The 21,240-nt window shown below is 44.1% G+C and overlaps 1 protein-coding gene across 1 annotated transcript; it reads right to left on the minus strand.

Moving 5' to 3' along the window:
- Window positions 1–2,863: 2,863 nt before the first annotated feature.
- On the minus strand, window positions 2,864–20,796 carry LOC141933132 (myosin heavy chain, skeletal muscle, adult-like). Its single transcript, XM_074847522.1, has 38 exons — window positions 20,593–20,796; window positions 20,369–20,512; window positions 20,119–20,275; window positions 19,797–19,824; window positions 19,585–19,699; window positions 19,404–19,496; window positions 18,503–18,566; window positions 18,240–18,338; window positions 18,039–18,142; window positions 17,823–17,961; window positions 16,497–16,615; window positions 16,251–16,400; window positions 15,370–15,540; window positions 14,331–14,640; window positions 14,150–14,235; window positions 13,543–13,630; window positions 13,331–13,448; window positions 13,046–13,169; window positions 12,824–12,960; window positions 12,467–12,722; window positions 11,604–11,846; window positions 11,206–11,382; window positions 10,975–11,120; window positions 10,796–10,886; window positions 10,318–10,707; window positions 9,961–10,087; window positions 9,748–9,866; window positions 9,278–9,474; window positions 8,680–8,863; window positions 8,428–8,593; window positions 8,131–8,255; window positions 7,640–7,948; window positions 4,976–5,179; window positions 4,479–4,604; window positions 4,213–4,383; window positions 4,022–4,126; window positions 3,783–3,878; window positions 2,864–3,162 (listed from the first exon to the last, which is right to left on the minus strand). The coding sequence occupies exons 1-38, from the start codon at window positions 20,794–20,796 to the stop codon at window positions 3,007–3,009; spliced, it is 5,838 nt and encodes a 1,945-aa protein (XP_074703623.1). The 3' UTR covers window positions 2,864–3,006.
- Window positions 20,797–21,240: the final 444 nt, after the last annotated feature.

Here is a 21,240-nt window from a genome sequence, read left to right on the forward strand (position 1 = left end):
TGCACATTTTTGACAAGGAAATGTTTCTGTGGCCTGAGTGTAGAGCCATGAAGTATTTAGAGATATGGAAAGCTGAATCTGGCATTGTTGGCAAGAAGTCTCAGTAAGGAACTTTTTTCTGTAGGTCAGAAATACTTTCTGCATGTCTTAGTGTCTCTTCTAAGGCAGATGCTTTTGTGTTCAGGAGACACAACATGGTCATGTTGTTTCATGTACAATCTGTTTAAGGTCAGAGAACTCTGTAGTCCACATGTGGCAACAGCTCTAGTGGAACTCATCAGATGCATCTATTTTAAACCTTCTCTTAGAGATGTTCCTTTATGCCTATTATGGACCCATGTTTTTCCCAAGATCAGTTACCTTCGCATCAGCACTTATCAGGTCACAAGCAGTCTGACTCCAGAAATAGTGTGTCAATGCAAAATGACTCCTGCCCTCCAGCTAAGGCAGCAACACTCAAAATGAGGAGAAATTATTTTTCCTTACCCCTCCCATTACTATTCCACTCTGATTCCAAGAAGTCTCCAGTCATGCTTTCCGGGACGGCTGGTGGCAGGGCCAGGTCAGCCCAGTGCAATGCACTTCTCTTCATTTCCCACACATGCAGTTTGAAGTAGATAATGGGGCCAAGATGTTGTCATTTAAGGAACCTGCAACATCACCTTTCATCATTTGAGCATTTAGGGATAAATTCTCAAGCCATCATATCTTACAGAGGAGAGAAGAGCCCCAGCATTTTCAAGCGCTTCAAGCGCATCGTGATTCTTCCACTGTTAGGCCAGGTTGTTCATTTTGGATGGTCATTGCAATTTTGTCCAAGGGAAACAGGGGTTTAGGCATCCAAATATGGTCCCCAAAGCTGTTGTGGCATTTGCTAGTCAGTCAGTCAGCAGCTTTTAAAGCTAGAGATACTTCTCCACGCTTTTACTGAGCCACAGTTGCAATACACCGACTTCAGAATCAAGCTTTGTTTGGCATTTGGTATCGTTTGCTTGTTTGTTCATTTAAAGAAATATGTGCTTTAGTAGTACAAACAAAATCCTTCTGCTTCCTTTGACGGTGTGGAAACAAAGGGTTTGTCTGGAAAGAAAGAATCCCAGCTATTTCTTGGGAGCATACTGTGGGAAGGGAGAGAGGAGAGGGGTGGTTTTCCTTCTTTGGTGCCCAGATTTTGCTGGCATTGGTGCAACTTTCACAGCTTCACACATAAAGATGCTGTCTCTCAAGAGCATCACTTACAGTGACACAGGAGTCAACACAGGGTGTCATTTTTTCCTTAAATATATTTAGCTGCTGCCTAGCAAACACCTTCCATATTTAGTTATAACATGGGAGGATTCCTTGGGTGTAAACCTCTGTGTGCTTGGGAGAAGGAGGATCTCCTAATCTTCAGTGCTGCTGCTGCAAAGACACTGACTGCTGTGGTCAGTGCAAAAGGCTTCCTTCCTGCTGTCTCCTCCCTGCTTCCCCTCCAACAAGTCCAGCTCCCTTCCCCAGCAACTTCACAGCTCCTTGAAGTACTCCCTGGAAATGCAGCAGTGTAGAGCTAGCCGGGAACCTCGAGGGACCCATGAGTGTCCCTGTAGTGAAAGAGAGCCGGGTCTCCTGATGTCTGCTTGTAGAATCTGCCCTTAGCAGCTATGCAATGCACCAGGGTCCGGTGCTGCCAGAATGGCTGCTCCGTATGTTAAGTATTGCTTCTTACCTTACAGGAAACAGGCTGTCATTTGTTTTTAGACTTCAGACCAACACTCATTGTGTAGCTGACTTGTTTTTCTCTGTCCAGCCAGGATGGAGTTAGTATCTTCATTCCAACTCATCCATTGCCACAACAGTCAGACAGGTAGGGCGCAGTTTGGCATTGTCACGATCTATGCTTTTTTCTCCGTAAAGTGCAAGATTCTGTGACTTCTTTAAAGCTGTAATGTTCCCAGAATTATTCCCACTTTAAGTCTTATCTTACGTGGCCAAAACCGCTTCCTTCAGCTTTTTGTATTTATGCATAACTCCAAGTTGTTTCTTGGCACAAAAGCTTGTTATAGCCTTAGATTAATATTTCAGTACCTGAAAACACTATACAGTACTGCAGCAGTTCCTCGCTTGCTCTGGTGGCTCTGCATGTTACATTGGTTGGGGCTTATCCCACGGTGAGTCCTCTTGTTCACACTTACTTCTACCAACCTTTTCATCAATCTCCATTTCATTTACAACAGGAGCATTCTGTCTTAATATTGGCTATTCTGCCTAATAGAGAAAGTGAGGAACTGCAATGTCTTCCTATCCAAAAACATTATTTGTTTTGCTTTAGAACTGATTGTTAATAACTTCTTCCATAAAAAAAAGCTTTGCCTGATCCTTAATTTTGCTGAATAAAAAGACACTCTCTAGAGTTTGTGGCCTTCACCTGCCTTGTTCAAAGGAGGCAGCCCCTCAGTCCTTGCATGAGTTCCTCCATGAAGGCTCACAGACATGCAGATGCCTTTGGAGCTCCAGATTTATTTTTTTTTTATGGGGCAACTTGCCTCAGAAGACAGCTTGCCAAAGTGAGACCAGCAAAGAGAGCCTCTGTGTACTGCCCCCATTTAGAAAGAGGACTCCCAAGGCAGAAACATTTTTTGCTGTGCCAGGACAGACAAGGTACTCATCCTGCCTTTGACCTGATCCTCTCCTCTTGCCAGTATGGGAATTAAATTGGTGTTATTCCCTACCCAGTAATGTAATAGGACACAGTGGAGAAATACTGGAGGTGGGAAAATTACATCTCTACCGCTACCCAAGGGTTAAAGTGAAATAAAATGTTTCGTTTGAAAATGTCCCAAACTTACATAACTGCAGAACTCAACTGTAACAACCAAACGCAGTGTTCGTCTGCTGTGTATGCAAAGGAACCTATGATCTTTATTCTCTAGACATTGACACGGTTACAAACATTCATTGCAGGAGAAAGCGACGGAGAGGTTCACATTTTGTGCATCCCTCCGGTCACTTTGCTGCCTCATGACATCCTCACTCCTCCTCTTCTATCTTCTTGCCATGAAACTCCCGGCTTTTCACACGGAGCTTGTTGACCTGTGACTCTGCAATGTCAGCCCGCTCCTCGGCTTCCTCCAGCTCGTGCTGGATCTTGCGGAATTTGGAGAGGTTGACATTGGACAGCTCCTCCTGTGTGGGGAGAGGGAGTCGGTGGTGAGGAGCCCAGGGCAGGGGTTTCACTCCTCCTGTGCCTCGGCCTTGCGGGGCTGCGGCTCTTCCCTGGGGGAAGGCACAAACCTCCATCCCCCACCCACCACCACTTACACGTAAGCCTCACACAGACCTCCTCATCCTCCCTTATTCAAGGCCCCACTGTGACAAGTCTCAACAGTACTGTGTCCCTCCTGAGGAGCAATTTTGTCACTTGGATTTGTCATTTGGGTACTTATTCCCCCATTATAGCTGCCCAACTATCAGTGTGGCTATTAGGTTGAGAAAGACCCTGAAACCCTCTGCTTTTGGTCAGCAGCAGAGATTCAGGAACTTCTCAGTCAGTGGGTGTGACCCCTGGGTTTGTTTAATCTGACCTCCTGTATCAAACAGGCTGCAGAACTTCCCTCAGTTCATCCCTGAGTGCAGGGTGCCCAGAACTATGCAAGGACTCGTGACACGATAGCAAAACGGCGTGGCCAAGACTGCTGTGACTTGGGAGTTTCTTTCATGCCCCTTTCCTGGGATTCGTACTCATCTCAACAAGCATGCTGCCCCGGTGGAAGGTGGCTCTTGCCCATTCTTCAAGCAATACTTACAGCCTCCTCAGCTTGTCTCTTGTAGGATTTCACCTTCATTTGCAGCTTGTCCACCAGATCCTGCAGCCTGAGAATATTCTTCCGGTCTTCCTCAGACTAGAGTGATTGGTAAGCAGCAAAGAGAAGGAATTATTGGTTCTGCATCATGTGTGGTTAACAGTTCCCCTTGGGGATGGTGTGTGCAAAATTTGACTTCTTGTGAGAAAACTCTGTCAGCCCAAGGAGGCCTCCTGCCTTACCTGGTAGGTCAGCTCCTTCACCCTCCTCTCGTACTTGCGCATGCCCTTCACAGCTTCAGCACTGCGCTTCTGCTCAGAGTCAACCTCCGCTTCCAGCTCCCGCACCTGCAATGAGAAGCCCAGCTTTGGAGCTTCCCTGGTGGTTACTTACGTGACACGTTCACTCACACACAACTAAAAGCCCTACGCACTCTGGCCTCCAGCTTCTGGATTTGCTTCTTGCCTCCCTTCAGTGCCAACTGCTCGGCCTCATCCAGACGGTGCTGCAGGTCCTTCACCGTCTGGTCCAGGTTCTTCTTCATCCTCTCCAGGTGGGCACTGGTGTCCTGCTCCTTCTTCAGCTCTTCTGCCATCATGGCTGCCTGATGAGAGCAAAGGGTGAAAGCCATTTTGGGGCTGGAGACGTTCTGGGGGAGAACACATCCACCATTAGCCGTGAAAGGAGCCCCCAGCTCACATCTGTGATGGCCTTCTTGGCCTTCTCTTCGGCATTCCGGGCTTCCTGGATCGTATCCTCCATTTCACCCTGAATTTGGGCAATGTCTGTTTCCAGCTTCTTCTTGGTGTTGATCAAGCTGGTGTTCTGTTGAACAACAAAAAATATCATCCATTTAGTTCCAAAACAGAACACTTAGAAACTTTTAGAAACTTACTGTTTAAATTTAAACTTATCATTAATATATCTATTATTATCATCCTCCTTCAAATGTTGCATCTTGTCAGGTCATACACAGTGAGATAACAGAGAGTGCTTAAAATTTTAAGAAGCACTTCTGACTCTGTTAATGGAATCCTACTCATTTGGCCACAATCCAATTCTTTGTACAAGGGTAATAACTCTGGTTCAGGTTAAGATTTTTATGACAAGAGATTATTTAAGAATTTACACAGATGAAAAATCTGGAAAGGGAAAAAGAAAATGGTTCTTGAGACTTTGAATCTCATGAATCTAACCTGAGTGTGGAGGAGCTGAACTCTCTCACTTGCATCCATCAGTTCCTGCTCAGCCACCTTCCTCGACCGCTCCGTCTGCTCCAGGGCTGCCCGTAGCTCCTCAATTTCAGCCTGCAGCAGGTTTGCTCTGCGCTCCACCATGGCCACCTGCTCCTTCAGGTCCTCCTGTGTCCTGAGAGCATCGTCCAAGTGTATCTGGGTATCCTTTAAGAGAGGAAAGAGAAATTATAAGGCGGCACAACACTGTTACACAATGGCAATTACCACCAGTCTAATAATTATTATGTCATATAATCTCTCTCTATATTTATAAAGTATATATAGGGCAGAGGAAAGAACCTTTCCCCATCCTCTAAAGTGCTGCTACATAACAGAGTCGATGCTCTGTGGCTGAAAAATGAAGAGCACATGATAAATGACAGGATCCAGGAAAAGTCAACCATGTAAAAGTGATCCAACCACCCACATTAGAACCAGTGCCACAGGAAAAGCCCATAAGGTATTATTATATAAGGTATTAGGAACTGGAGATTCCTTACTAAGAGGCACCAAAACACCCATTTACCATCCAGACAATTTCTCTAGAGCAGTTTGCTGCCCACAAGGAGCTCTCTCTCATTCGTGATGTCACTGAGAGGCTGCCAAGCCTGGTGAGCCCTTCAGATTAACATCTGCTCCTACTATTCCATGTAGGCTTTAATGATATTGCAACAAGGCAACTTATAAGCATCAAAAGAGACTGTATGTCCCTTGGAGCAATGTCAAAAGGATATGGAGCACAAGTGGTGTTCTCCTCTACCTTCCCCTTCAGAGGAAGGGATTCAGGAAGGAGGAGAAAGATTGAACAGGTGAATGCCTGGCTGTCTAGCTGGTGCCATATTCAAGGTTTTCGCTTCTATGAGAAACTCGGTCTGTGGGGAGCTGACGGGATTCACCCAAACAAGTGGGGCAAGAGGATCTTTGGCAGCAAGCTGGCCAGAGCTTTAAACTGGACTTAGCAGGGGAAGGGAATGGAGTTTTGAGTAACGGAGAAGAGCCAGGGGCTGCTGATATGTTAGGAAGCAACAGAGATACATCTGTGGAAGGCTCCAAAGGAATTAGGGTTTGTTCCTCTAAAAGGTGATATGGTTGATAGCCCAATGAAGTGTCTCTATATCAATGCACGTAGCATGGGTAACGACCAGGAGGAGTTGGGAAGCCACTGTGCAGCCAGAAAGCTATGATCTAACCACCGTTACTGAAGCCTGGTGGCATGAATCACATGACTGCAGTGCTGCAATCAATGGCTGTAAATTGTTCAGAAAGGACAGGCAAGGAAGGAGAGGTGGGCAGGTAGCCCTCTATGTTAAAAATGGGTTGATTGCACAGAGGTGTCTTTGAAAAACAGTGATGAGCCACGTTAGATGAGAGCTTATAAGTAAAAATTAGAGGCCAAGCCAACAAAGGAAACCTTGTCGCTGGTGTTTATTACAGGCCACCTGACCAAGGGGAGCCTGTTGGTGAAGTGTTATTACTTCAACTATGGGAAGCATCACACTTGCAGGCTCTGATCCAGCTGGGGAACTTCAATCAGTCTGACATATGCTGGAAAAGCACCACAGCAACCTGTAAGCAGTGCAGGACACTCCATCCAGTCCAGGAGTCCAGGAGACTTCATCCAGGGGATAGACAGCCCAACTGGAGGAGAAGCATTACTGGACCAGCTGCTTACCAACACAGATGAACTGATTAGAGATGCCAAGACTGTTGGCAGCCTGGGCTTCAGTGATCATGCCCTGGTGGTATTCACAATCTTGAGGGACATGGGCCAGATGAAGAGTACGGTCGAGACCCTAAGTTTTAGGAGAGCAGACTTTCAGTTGTTTAAGGAATTACTGGGTGGGACCCCCTGGGAAACGGCCCTCAGGGCTAAAGGAGAAGAAGAGAGTTGTCAGCTCTTTAAGGACACTTGCATGGCAGTTCCAATTCCCATGTGTAAGCAATCAGGCAAGGAAGGCAGGAGAACAGCATGGCTGAGTAAGGACCTCCTGGTCAAACTGAAGTGTAAGAAGGGAATGCATAGGCAGTAGAACCAAAGACATGTATCCTGGGAAGAACAGAAGGCTGCTGCCCAGATGTGTAGGGATAGGATCAGGAAAGCTAAGGCACAGCTGGAGCTGAATTCCTATTGTATTTAGTTTTGGTGTGGCCTCACCTTGAACATTGCGTGTAGTTCTGGGCCCCACATTTGAAAAAGGATGTTAAGGGACCTGAATGCATCTAAAGGAGGGCAACAAAGCTGGTGAAAGAGCTGGAAGGCATGTCCTCTGAGGAGCCACTGAGGACATGGGATTTGTCTAGTTTGGAGAGAAGGATGATGAGGGGCGACTTCATTGCTCTCTATGGCTTCCTGAGGAGGGGACGTGGAGAGTGACGTACTGATCTCTTCTCCCTGGTATCCAGTGACAGGATGTTGTGGAAGCCCCCATCACTGGAAGTGTTCAAGGTCAGGTTGGATGGGGCTTTGAGCAGTCCGATCTAGTAAAACATGTCCTTGCCCACGGTAGAGGTCCTGGACTAGATGATCCTTGAAGGTCCCTTTCAACCCAAGCCACTCTATGATTCAGTGATTCGATGATATTAGACAAGCTAGACACCTCTGTGCACACCCTTAGCTTAACATACCTTGAGCACTGCCTGCGTGTTTCTCAGGTTCTTTTGTGCCTCTGCAGCCACACGGTTGGCATGGCTCAGCTGGATCTCCATTTCATTCAGGTCTCCCTCCATCTTCTTCTTCAGCCGCAGGGCTTCATTCCTGCTCCTGATCTCAGCGTCCAGGGTGCTCTGCATGGACTCCACAATTCTGAGGTGGTTTCTCTTCATCTGGTCAATCTCCTCATCTTTCTCTGCGATCTTCCTGTCAATCTCAGATTTCACCTGGTTGAGCTCAAGCTGGAGGCGCAGGATCTTGCCCTCTTCATGTTCTAGGGAGGCCTGGACAAGTGCACACAAACATTTGTAATGTCAATAAAGCTACTGCTTGCTTTCTGGGACATTATGTAATATTCCAGGAAATCTCAGCTGGCTGCGCTGCCCAGCCAGAACACAGGGGGACCACGAATATTTCCCCATTGCTCATATTTTTAGTGCAGACACCAGTGATTGTAAGCATGTACCTCAGCTTCTTCTAGAGCAGCCTGGATTTCAGATTTCTCTTGCTCAATCTGCTTCTTGACTTTCTCCAGCTCATGAATCACCTTTCCTCCCTCTGCAATCTGCTCTGTGAGGTCGGAAATCTCCTCTACAAGGAAGGGTGAAAAGTGGCATGCTCAGGCACAGAGCTGAAGGGGAATGGCCCTGCCACGCCACAATGACAGGCATCTTCTCATCACTGCAGTTCCAGACCCATTTATTGTGGCAGATAGATAAGCTTGTGAGAAAGCCCTGCCAGGAGCAGAGGGCCAGGGACTTACGCTGCAAGTTCTTGTTCTCACGCTTCAGCGTTTCCAGGTGGTCCAAGGACTCCTCATAGGCATTCTTCATCTTAAACAGCTCCGTGCTGAGAGAGCGAGACTCCTTCTGGGAGGCTTCCAGCTCAGCCTGTGTTTCCTCATACTTCTGCTTCCATTCTGCCAGGATCTGAAGAGAAACGGGGTGTCAGTATGGAGGTGGCAATCAGGAGGACATGCTCTGCCCAGGAGCCCCGGCGCTGCAGCCCAAAAGACCTTGTCAAAGTTCTTCTGCTTCTTATCCAGAGCTGCACAGGCAGCATTAGATCGCTCCACGTCAATCATCAGATCCTCCACTTCATTCTGCAGCCTCTGCTTTGTCTTTTCCAGGGAGGCACATTTGGCATTCACAGCCTCAACATGTTCCTCTGCATCCTGCAGGCGCTGTGCCAGCTTCTTCCTGGGAGGTGGTAAGAACAGCTCATGGTTTGAGAGCAAAGGGGAGGCTGTGGTGTGTGGCTGATGGGCTTTTCACCACAGGATATTTTACCACTTCATTGAGTACATATCCTATGCACAGACAGTGCAAGTCCTCCCCCAGCCTGTCACTCTTTTCCCAGTTCAGATTTCCAGGCTTTCACAACCACTGTGCCTTCTGTGACTACTGCCCAGAGGTTTTCTGTACCATTCTCTGGGTCAGGGGAATATTTTCCTCTATGTTTCCTAAACCACAGTCTTTGGAGGATATACTTTACCTCAGCCCTTACCCTGCCCCAAAGCACAGCTTTAACTTTTTAGGACAATATCGCATTTGTGTCTTCAAATTTCCCATTAGCCTACCCCTTCTTTTGTCTTCCCCACGTTCCTCACGTACTTGGCCTCCTCCAGCTCCTCCGTGCGCTGAATAGCATCCGTCTCGTATTTGGTTCTCCACTGGGCCACTTCGCTGTTGGCCTTGGACAGGGCGCGCTGCAGCTCCCCCTTGGCTTCCTGCTCCTCCTCATATTGTTCCCGGAGCAAGTCACAGTCGTGCCGAGCTGACTGCAAGCCATGGGCTAGGGCGTTCTTGGCCTGGGTAGAGAGCAGGATTGGGACAAGGAATGGTAATATCTGGGAAATCTCTTCCAAAGGGTTAATGTAACACTGCCAACATGACCGCTGGGAGGGTATAGGTGTTTGCAGTGAAGGACAGATGTAAGCCTGGAGGACAAAATCCACCAATCACACCACCTGCAGAAATGAAAATCTTCTCCCAGTATGGCTTCTGCTAAGCAGACCCTGTCCCCACTAGGCAGTGTGAAGTTAAGAGTGTTTTTGTTGGCCAGATGTAGGACAAACAATCACCTTTATCTCTTCCTCTAGGTGCCTCTTGAGTTCTTCAATCTGCTGGGTGAAAGCCTGCTTGCCTCTTGACAGCTGAGAAATCAGAGCATCTTTCTCCTCCACCTGGCGCGAATATTCACCTAGGAAAGCACACAGGAAGGAAATATTTTCATTGTCGTTTGTGACTGGTTTAGGATGACCTCCCGTTCCACAGCTCAGAGGGGGCTCTCTCACCTGATTCTGTCTGCAGACGAGCTCTTTGAGCACTGAGATCATTGATCATGCGCTGATGCTCTTCTTCCTTTGTCTTAATCTCACTCAGCTGGTCTTCCAGTGCGCGGCACATCTTCTCCAGATTTGCCTGTGGAGAACACAGAGAATGAAAGAAGATTAGTATCTGGACACCTCCTTATTCTGAACAGCACGATTCTCACCAGAAAAATCTGCACGGGCATGTAAGTTATTTGCTGCTCCTTGGCATTAGATCATTGGAAATACAGTTCCATACAGAGTCAGAGAGTTATATTGTAACCTGACCACAGGTTTCAGCATTATTTATTTTCAAGTTGTATTCAGGATATTTTTCAATACCTTGGCTTTAGAGACAGACTCCATGTTACTGGCCAAGTCATCAATCTCCATCTTCAGCTCACTCTTCTCCTTCTCCAGCTTCTGCTTCACTCGTTGCAGGTTGTCGATCTGCTCCCCAAGCTCAGCTGTGCTGTCCGCGTGCTTCTTCCGCAGGGTGGCAGCCGTGGCTTCGTGCTGCAGCGTGGCCTCTTCGAGGTCACGCCGCATCTTCTGAAATTCTGCCTCACGCTTCTTATTCATCTCGATCTGAGCTGCTGTAGCCCCTCCTGCTTCTTCCAGGCGCTCGCTGATCTCCTCTAGCTCCCTCGAGAGGTCAGCCCGATGCTTCTCTGCTTTTGCCCGAGAGGTTCGCTCTGCCTCAATCTCCTCCTCCAGTTCCTCAATACGAGCCTGGGGAACATTAAGGACCCTTCACACCCATGCCCTCCTCCTTCCTGACCTGACACTGGCTGAGAGAGGGCAAGGGACAGAGGCTTGCCTGCAGCTCCTTGATCTTCTTCTGTAACTGCATGCCCAGGGCTTGCTCATCCTCAGTTTTGCTCTGGATCTGGCTGATTTCAAAGTCTTTCCTTTGGGCAAAGCAAACCGTGTCAGAGCTCAAAGAGAAAAAGACAAGTGCACCAGCCCAGCACTCAGGGGCCCCACAGCCACACTTACTTCTTCAGTTTCTCATCCAGCTGCTGCTTATCATTTTCCAAGTCCATTATGGTGTCATGGGCCAGCTTCAGGTCTCCTTCAAGTTTCCTCTTAGCTCTCTCAAGGTCCATGCGCAGTTTCTTCTCTTGCTCCAAGGACCCTTCCAGCTAAAAAGAACAAGACCACCAATGCTCCACCATTCAGGTTTAACTCTATACCTGTCCTGCTCTTGCTGTGTGCCTCCGTGCTTACATCGTCCACTTGCTGCTCCAGCTTGGTCTTAGCTTTGGTCAGCGTGTTGACTTTGTCCTCTTCTGCCTGCAGGTCATCCAGTGTCTGCTGATGGGCCTCTTGGAGGGCTTTCTTCTCTTTTGTCAGCTTGGCAATGGTCTCGTCCAGGCCTGCCATCTCCTCTGTGAGGTTTTTCACCTACAAATATGAGCAAGTGTCAAAATTGGGTAGAAAACACGTTCACTGGTGCAGTGACTTTTTCTCTTTACAGTGTTTTGCCAGGTGTTTCATTTATCCTTTGGATGCTCAGACAAATACCAGCTCAAAATATTCTAAAGCCAACATGTCTTATGGTAGCAGGCTTTTGCCCTAAGGGTCAGTGATGTCTTGGCCCTTGATGTGTCTCCCCACATGTGTACCTTGTTTTCTGTGGCATGCTTTTCCTTCTCAACCTTGGCCAGTGTTAGCTCAAGGTCATCAATATCTTTCTTCAGCTCTGAGCATTCATCTTCCAGTTTTCTCTTCTTGGCTGTCAGCTCAGCATTAATTTCTTCTTCATCTTCAGCCCTTTCAGTCACCTCCTTTACTTTGGCCTCCAACTGGATTTTGGTTTTGATGAGCTGGTCACATCTTTCCTCAGCATCAGCTAAAGCATCAGCTTCCTGGTGGGAAAGTACAGGAAAAGTCATTTAATGCTGAAGGAACAGATGTGCATCAGTAAGGCCTCTGGGATTACTTTTGGGGAAAAGGTTACTGCACAATTACATTACAAATTGCAAATTTAGAATTCAGCTCTAGTGTGTTGCCTAAATGTTGTCTAAGTTTCCGAGAGGCCAAATGGCATTGGTGACAAACAAGGCTAGCACTTGTGTCATAGGATGTAATGAGCATCTGTGTCTTCTGGGAGCAGTAGCTACAGAAGCTCAGGTAAGATATGCCATAAGAAATGGTGCTAGGCTCTTCATTTCATCAACTGAATTAAGGCAGAGTAGCTGGTCAACTGAATCACTAGTCCACTAAATACACTACAGTAACTATAATGCGGCTTCATGTCATGAACTCACATGGAGACATGTACATGTAGGCATTAAGACTGAAAAGTCATTCTTTAGCTTCAACTCCACTTTGTAATACTGAGACTTGCTGGGGAAAGACTGTGGCCTGAATTTTGCCTTTAGTTATGTGGTATTCAGCTTAAAATATTTTACAAGGTGGTTTAGTGGACAATTTGAGTTCTGTAGTACAAAAGAAGTGTTAGATCTTATTTACTCATGTTACTCACTGCCTGCACTTGGAGCTGCAGATCGTTTTTCTCCTGCACCAGTTTCACCATTTTCTCCTCCAGCTCCTTCCTCTTTGCCTCAGACTTTGCAAGCTCTTCCTTGGTTTTCTCAAACTCTTCCTTCATGTTGGCCATCTCCTTCTCAGATTCTGCACTCTTCAGCAAGGGCTTGATCTTGAAGAACAGCTTCATCCAGGGCCAGTGCTTGACGTTCATGAATGCACGAATGTTGTACTGGATGCAGAAGATGGACTCCCTGAAGCATAATTAAAAAGTACATTGAATATTTTCAGTATGATGGGTGCCAACACTTTCTCCCAAGTACAGTGACTTTAACTGAAGATGAGGAACGTCTACCTCCTCTGCACCATTCTCTGGTATTCGACTCTCATCAGGAAGCCCCTGCACCTGGCCTGGGTGCGAGTGATGAGCTGTGCCAGCTTCTCATCCCTCATCTCCTCCAGGAGTCCCAGCAGCCCAGCTTTGAAGAATACCTTGAGAAAGGGAATGTTGCAGCACATCACTGTCACCTAGAACAAAGCACTGACCCGCAGTGAGTGAGCCAAGGAGGGTTTGTACCTTGGTGTGGCCAAATTTGTACTGGGTGTGGTCCACATCGATTGACCCAAGAAGCTTCTCAGAAGCCTTCTTGCTATCAATGAACTGTCCCTCTGGGATAGCACTGGCATTAAGCACCTTGTATCTGGGAAAAGAGAAAGAGGAAGATAAGACTATTTTTGTCCCAGCCAACACACACTAGCTACTGAACCCCGTCAGCTCACATACAGCTATTTTTGACAACAGAGTCCAGCCTGAATGAACCAATATTGTTTGTAATGATGCTGACGAGTGCAGTGCTCTTACCTCTGCTTGAAGTCAGCGTAGAGAACTCTGCTGGGGAAACCTTTCCTGCAAATTCTGATGCCTTCCAGCACTCCGTTACACCGCAGCTGGTGAAGTACCAGTTCATGTTCCATGGCACCTAGCAATTCAGAGCAGAAATGCATATTACAGCTTCCAGTGCAGAGGAGAACGATTGTATCAGAGCAAGTTCTCTGTCTGCTTGAGCATCTTACCAGGCGTTTTTGTTTCATTTGGGATGATGCAACGGACAAAATGGGGGTGAGTGCTCCGTAGATTGGTCATCAGCTTGTTTAAGTTCTCCTGTGGGATCATGTTTAAGAGCTTAGATGAAAAAAATTTACTTCTGTATACTCTGTGTCTAGATTTCAAGGGATTTATATAAAGAATCTTAGGACGAAGAAGCTTTCAATTTCAAAATTTAGATTTAATCAAACTTCTATATACTTCAGTATTCTCATTTAAAAAAAATTGAAATTCTGCACCTTAATCTGGATGATAGAAAACACTACTGTATAAAAATTTTAATACAAGCGTTTATGGGATTAATATTTATATTATATCTCAGATTCTGAAAAATGTTTTTCACAAAAAATATTAGCGGACTTTTAAAAGAAATTCAGGTGGTCGTTTGAAGACTGCTTGAACCAAATCCCAAATGGGAACAGATAATTACTATGTAAAGGCAGTGAGTAACTTCTGCTCACTTAACACTTATTGTTTCATTATAAAATCATGGTTATGAGAAGAACAGGAGTTTAGATAGCTCAGATTTGAAACTATGTGCATGTCACTTTACAGATTATGAAGTTCATACTTTACCCGAAAAAGAGCCGAGACTGTCTGGAAAGAAGAACCCTTCTTCTTTCCACCCTTCTTTCCACCACCAGCGCCACCACCACTAGCCTCTTCCAAAAAAAAAAAAAAGAGGTTTTTTATTACCTTTTTTTTACATTTTTACATTTCATAAATGTTGGAGAAAAAAGATTTTTAGAAAACTAACCTGTTTCTGCTCCACCATAGGAGGCAAAAAGTAAAGCCAGTGTCTTCACCGATGATTTCTGGTACAACCCAATGACAGTTTCATTCAGGGGGTCCTTGTTCTTCTCAAGCCAGCCAGAGATGTTGTAGTCCACTGTGCCAGCATAGTGCACCAGGGAGAAGTGGGCCTCAGCCTTGCCTTTGGCAGGCTTGGGCTTCTGGAAGTTTGCAGACTTGCCCAGATGCTGGTCGTAGAGCTTGTTCTTGAAAGAGGTGTCAGTTGCCTTGGGGAACATGCACTCCTCTTCCAGGATGGAGAAGATGCCCATGGGCTGGAAGATAGTACAATAAAGAAAGAATAATATGATCACAACTTGGTCTTAAAGGGAATATAGTAAAAGACAGGAAGCTGAGAAACATAACAATACTCTTGCCATGAAGAAGATTTATTTCTAAAAAGTGAATTTAAAAGATTCACCTGCTTGACTCACACCTTGGCACAGTGATTCACAAAGTTTTTTTATGCTAAAAACCATGTTAAAAAATCAGGAGGAGAAAGATTATATTTAAAAATATTTTTCACAAAAGTGTCCATTGTCTATTTACTTAAGTTTTTGTATTTTTAATCAGCTCCTTAAATTACAAGAAATCTCTCTGATTTTCTTGCACTCAGAGGTCAAGCACTGACTGTACTGGCTTGTAGTTACTTACCATCTAGAAAAAAATATGTTGTCCAGATTTTTATTCCAGAACCTTAAGAAAATATTTTTATTTTACTTTATGAGTTGCTCTGTATTTTTGAAAAAATATAATTTAATCAAGCAAGCAGAGATACCTTTCACACAGGGAAGGTGTGTGAGGAATGACTTCTGTATTTATCTGTGGATAGTATCTCTAATGCATAATAACCAATAGTACAGATCAAGAGTTATTTCAACAACTAAAACAGAATGTGTGAAACTAACCATGGAAGAGACCTTTTTTTTGAATAATATTTAACCATTTTCAATTTAAAATAATGAGATCCTGAAAATACAAGACATTTTAAATTAAAAATTTACCTTCTCAATGAGCTCAATGCAGGCAGCCAGGTCCATCCCAAAGTCAATGAATGTCCATTCAATTCCCTCCTTCTTGTACTCCTCCTGCTCCAGCACGAACATGTGGTGGTTGAAGAACTGTTGCAGTTTCTCATTGGTGAAGTTGATACACAACTGCTCCAGACTGTTGAACTTCACAGTGGAAAAAAAACCAAACAGCCACCCATCATGATCATGCACAGTTCCTGATCATTCTCAACCCTTTATAAATCTCCCCACTTAAAACACAACTGTATTATAAGGACCACACCTTAGCAGGACCTATATGCTGCTCCCCAAAGAAATATCTACATAATGATAATGGAAGTTTTTCCAGAGCAGGTATTCCTAGTGTATCTCTTAGGATTCATAAAGTACTTTGGTATTTTTTTGTTCAGCCAAAAAGATAAGTGTATGTCCTGGTCTCCAATTTTTAAATATTTGATATCTCTGATCAAACACTTATCTATTCATTCTTTGGTTCTTTAAGCAATGTACATACACATCTTTAACCTGTTATATGTTTGTCAATGGGTATTCAAATCCTAGTTCTGTTCTACACTCTCTTATATAAAATTATTGTAATTACGCTGAGTTTTTTTAATCATCAGTGAGCTTAAACTGTTAATATATTACAACATATACAATATTATTTGCTACTTCTACACGAACAACATAATTCTGTGCTTGTACTGATGAACCTTCTGATGATTTTTCTCTGTGCTACAAAAGTAAATGAAGGACTTTCTTCCAGAAAATTGCAAATGACTAGCATTTTAAACCTCCAGAAGAATATTACTGGGAAGTCCGCTGATATAGCAGTCTCCCCCTGCAAAAGCCATCCTCAAACCTGGAATCCTCACATCAAAGATCTCGAAGCCAGCAATGTCCAGGACACCAATGAAGTACTGTCTGGGCTGCTTCGTATCCAGCTGCTGGTTGATGCGAACAACCATCCACAAGAACATCTTCTCATAGACAGCCTTTGCCAGAGCACCCACTGAATTGTTCACCTAAACCAAAGAAGAATGTAGCAGAAGAAAAACAATGTCTGGAGCAAATAGTAAATGATACAAGCCAGAGGTTCCCAGTCACCAGCTGGTTGTTACCTGCTGCACGGTTTGACCCTTGGTCACATATTCATTCCCAACCTTGACTCGGGGGTAGCAGAGGGCCTTGAGCAGGTCTGCTGAGTTCAGACCCATCAAGTAGGCGGCCTTGTCAGCAACTAAGTAGAAGGACAAGGAGATAGAACAATTAAGACTAACAAGACATGCAGCATTTTGAGTGATGAACCCTTTTCAAAACAACTGCAATATTGAATGTCCTTGTGATCAAATTCTACTTGCTGGATTTCAGAGGAAGCACAACAGTCATTAAAGTGAAAATCATCTTTGTTTTGAAAGCTTTTCAGAGCAGTACACGTAAGTGCTATTTGTGTCTTTAAAAATCTTCACAGAAGAATCTAGACGCAATGTATTTATTAAAAAATCATCCTGAAAGCTGAAGTTCATCACTTCAGAGCTAATTGGCATCTATAAACCAGGCAACAAAATACCAAAGTTTTGCAGGTTGGCCACCTGAGTGTAATCCAAAACCCGTGCTCAGGTACTTGGAGTACATGTATTCTTTTGCAGCAGCTATAACCCTAAAGGGGAATGCATTCCAAAATTAGAGGTAAGAATTAAGAATTGCCCCTTTCTGGAGACTTATTTTTATAGTCATAGAAGAAAGGCAGGCATATTAATTCATTCAGGATCAAAACCTAAAAATTTAGTCCTGAAGCTGGCCATCTGAGCATTCTTTGGAAGAATTAGACGGGGCTTAGTCATTTTAAACCGCGTATGCATTATATAAGATTTAAGTGCTTAAGTAGTCAGCTGGGAAGTAAGAATCTAAGTCAGTTCTTCCCTAGCATAGTGTTCCTATGCTTCACTTAGACTGATGTTCAAATGGTACCAGTATGTAGTGTCAATTATGGGTTTGAATCTCCAAAGGGGAAGAAAGAAGTTGAGGGAAAGTTCCCTTTTACCTGGGCAAAATTCCTAAATAACATGTGATTTATAAAGGAGAAGTTCTAATGCTGAATTTAATGCCTCCATTTTCTTTAAAAAAGAAACTAGAAATACAATTTCTGAAAAATCTTTCTCTTCTCAGTAGGTCTTTAATATAAGCACACTGAGCAGACTGTGCTATCCCAAACTGAGGTAGACCAGGAGAGAATTATGTACACATATGCAATTTATACTTTAAATAAAGATTATGCAGTAATTGGAAAAAAAGGCATATTTTGGATGGCAGTTTCATACCTGTATACTATCTCACCTAAACACTTTTTTTACACATTTCCACTGTTCTCTTTCTCCATATTCCAAACACTGAATTATTATTGCTACTTCTATTTCTAACAGGTCAGTCACAGACTTTGCTAATACCTTCTGTGCCATCCGGCTCTGCCTGCTCCTCTCGTTGTTTCTGCTTGAACTTCAAGTTCCCGTAGTGCATGACAGCCCCTGTCAACTTGTAAATGGCTGTTTTCTCATCAGCAGTAAAGCCCAGGATGTCAATGGCACTCTGCAATAGGAACAATAAAATAAAAGCTTTGTCTGGGAGAGATGACAATAGCTAAAACATTTTTAATTGCTACTTACATCTGTAGCCATCAGCTCCTCCTGGTCATTAATGCTGGCAACTGTGATCTCACCTTGACTCACAAAGTGATAGTCATATGGGTTGGTGGTAATGAGAAGCATGTCTGAAAGTAAGAAGAGGGGGCATGAAGGCTTAGTTAAGCAAGTAATAGTGTGAGCTGATGTTCAGCAATCTTCCTCCAAGTTAATCATTCTTCCTACCTATTAGCTCCGGCTTCTTGTTGGACATGATTTGATAAAATATGTGGTAACTTCTTTCTGCTTTGAGCTGGAAAGTGACTCTGGACTTCTCCAGCAGATCTGGAGGGAAAATTTAATTAGAAACAAGAAGAAACAGCAAAAAATAAAGTAAGGAGAAATGGGAAGAAAAAGAGGGAAGGCAGGATAGATGGTTAGATTAAAAGATGCTGTATGGATAGATGAGTGGATGGATGGACTGTGAACTGTTCAGGAAAGTTTCTTACATGTTTCAATATCGGCAGAAGCTAGTTTTCCTGTGGCACCGAAGTGAATTCTGATGAATTTGCCCTTTAAAGGAATAAAAGTGTCTTAAGATTTACATCATGAAAATATATCCAAAATGAAGAGTTTTGCCATTTACTCCATTTGGCACAATATTTCTACTTAGAGACATTTTCTTAAGAATCATCTATATTTCCACCATTGACAGAAGGTCATCTTTTAACTTTTTGACCATGAAAATAATCAACAGTGGCACAGCTGTATATTTTATGTATGTTGAATGTGCAAATGGGAAGGAATGGGTAGATATTGTTAGCTTCTAACTATATCCTGCATACAGAGAGCAGTCACCTTAATGATATGGAAACAGCCATTTAACTAAGTCAGCTGCTTAAATGTCTTGTTATCAAATAAGCCATTTCACTTCTGATTAATTAAATTTGACATAGAGCAAATGTATTATTCAAGTATAAATTCTCTCTCCCCCTCCCCCCCTCCCTTCTTCTTTCATTCTTTTTTTCTTTCTGTATCTCTCTCTTTCTCTCTTTCTTTCTCTCTCATCTTTCCTGACCTCCTCCCTTTCTTCTTGGCATTCTGTCTGTCTGTCTTTTAGCAAACAAACAGAAATATAAGTGAAAATAAATAAAACTATTTTTTAACACTACAATACATTATAGGAGAAAGAGCATTACTTTAATTTGAAACTCAATCCAAAGCAGAATTAATTTTTTTCATACAATCACTATTTTTGAAATATGAAGAATTACCTTTAGGATAAGTGGCAAAGTAATGATAAGAAAGTTAAATCTTACTCTTGAAAATAAAATGGTTGAACAACAGAAAAAAATGATCGCCATTCTCCTGTTTAATAAATTTCAGGAATCATTTGGTTAAGCAACTTACAAAGCGTGAGGAGTTGTCATTCCTGACCGTCTTGGCATTTCCAAAGGCCTCCAGCAGTGGGTTAGCGCTGATGATCTGATCCTCAAGCGTTCCCTGCAGAATGATAATTATTGTTGGTTATCCTCTCCAAAAATCATGTCAGGATCAGAGAAAAACATTGGTTCCAGCATTTTTGATTTACCTGCATTTTGCCTGCTGTCTGCTCCTCCTTCTTCTTATCTCCACTCGCTGCAATTGTTGCAAAGTACTGGATGACACGCTTTGTGTTCACAGTCTTCCCTGCTCCGGATTCTCCGCTGTGAAACCAAAGAGAGAAGCAGAGAGCGTGTGGTCAGGCGGGAGGTCCCCCAGCACTGGGCAGCCCCACAGGGACCCGAGAAGGGGTGTACATACGTGATCAGGATCGACTGGTTCTCGCGATCTGTGAGAGAGGCAGAAATACAGTGCTTAAAACTCAATGAACAACACAGAAAGAATGAAATGTAGTCAGTAAGTTTAATGTTTTCAACTCCATGCTGTCAGCTTGACTTAAACAAACAAAAAATCTCCACAGCACCTCATTAAGTGCAGGGGTGTCTTCTATTTAAAATAGTAGAAACAATTATGTGAAAATAGTAAAACAGGCTTTGAAAAAGTCTCTTCATGTTACTGAGACAGAGTATCCCTCCAGAGAATTTCACGGGACAATCCCTCTGAGACAGATGCAGTCACTCACCAGTCAGCATGAACTGATAGGCATTGTCAGAGATGGAGAAGATGTGTGGAGGGGCCTCCTGGCGCTTCTTGCCTCGGTAGGCCAACACCACCTCCGGGTTGTACACCGGCAGCCACTTGTAGGGGTTGACAGTGACGCAGAAGAGACCCGAGTAGGTCTGTGAGGAAGGGAGACAGCACGTTGGCTTCCGCTTACCCTGGCAGAGCAGTTCCTCCTCGCTGCCCGGAGGAAGACTGCTGCTGGTACTTACGTAGATCATCCAGGCTGCGTAACGCTCTTTGAGGTTGTACAGCACAGCGGGTTCGTGGAGGTGGGTCATCATGGCCATGTCCTCGATTTTATCGTACTTGGGAGGGTTCATGGAGAAGATCTGATCATCCTTCACGGTCAGGGTCTGTCAGAGGAAGAACATATGTCAGCTAAGAGCTGAGAGTGGGAATCAAATGGTGTCCTTCAGCCTTGCTTTTCACTCACCTCTCCACCTTCAGTCTTGACAGTGACCTTCCCTGATTCTTTACTCTGGATTGTCCCTTTCACAAAGGATTCCTTAGGATGCACCACAAAGACAGACGTCTTGGCATCAAAAGGCTTGTTCTGAGCCTCAATTCTCTCCTTTTCTGACTTTCGGAGGTAAGGAGCTGCCTCCCCAAAGACGGCCATCTCAGAGTCTGACGACATGGCTGCACTTTATGGAGGGGCTCGTCAACAGAGAACACTGTGGAAGAGCAGGTATGTTGCTCAGATGCATCAAACAGTTAAGAACTTGTTAGTAGAAGTAATGATGGGGAAAAGAAAGATACTATATTAATACTATTCACATCTTCTTTTGAATTGTATATTTCTGTATCAGTGTGAATCAACATGGAAAATGTGAAAATTATATTTTGGAATGTTGTTTGGCTTAGGGTCTACTGTACTGAAATCACATTTGAAATAATCCATAGTCACTTAGTAGTCAAGTATTTGTACTGTGGATATAAGAATATCAAAATTCCTTTCAGCTACTTAGGCACTCTTAAAATTCACTTGAAATTATTATAATGCAGTTTATTCCCAAGTGACAGTAGTTCAGAAAGCTTAGAAGGCTCATATACCACTGTCTTGAGCAGCATACAGACAACT

This window comes from Strix aluco, chromosome 21, assembly GCF_031877795.1.
Source record: "Strix aluco isolate bStrAlu1 chromosome 21, bStrAlu1.hap1, whole genome shotgun sequence".
Taxonomy (NCBI): domain Eukaryota; kingdom Metazoa; phylum Chordata; class Aves; order Strigiformes; family Strigidae; genus Strix; species Strix aluco.

What these genes read in the sequence shown, in the direction of transcription:
- LOC141933132 (XM_074847522.1), bottom strand. Translation starts at nt 20,796, where the DNA reads ATGTCGTCAGACTCTGAGATGGCCGTCTTTGGGGAGGCAGCTCCTTAC. An exon ending in TTCTGCCGATATTGAAACAT is followed by an intron (nt 18,339 to 18,502) that starts GTAAGAAACTTT and finishes TTTTCCCTCCAG; the next exon opens with ATCTGCTGGAGAAGTCCAGA. An exon ending in CAGAGAATGGTGCAGAGGAG is followed by an intron (nt 12,723 to 12,823) that starts GTAGACGTTCCT and finishes ATTATGCTTCAG; the next exon opens with GGAGTCCATCTTCTGCATCC.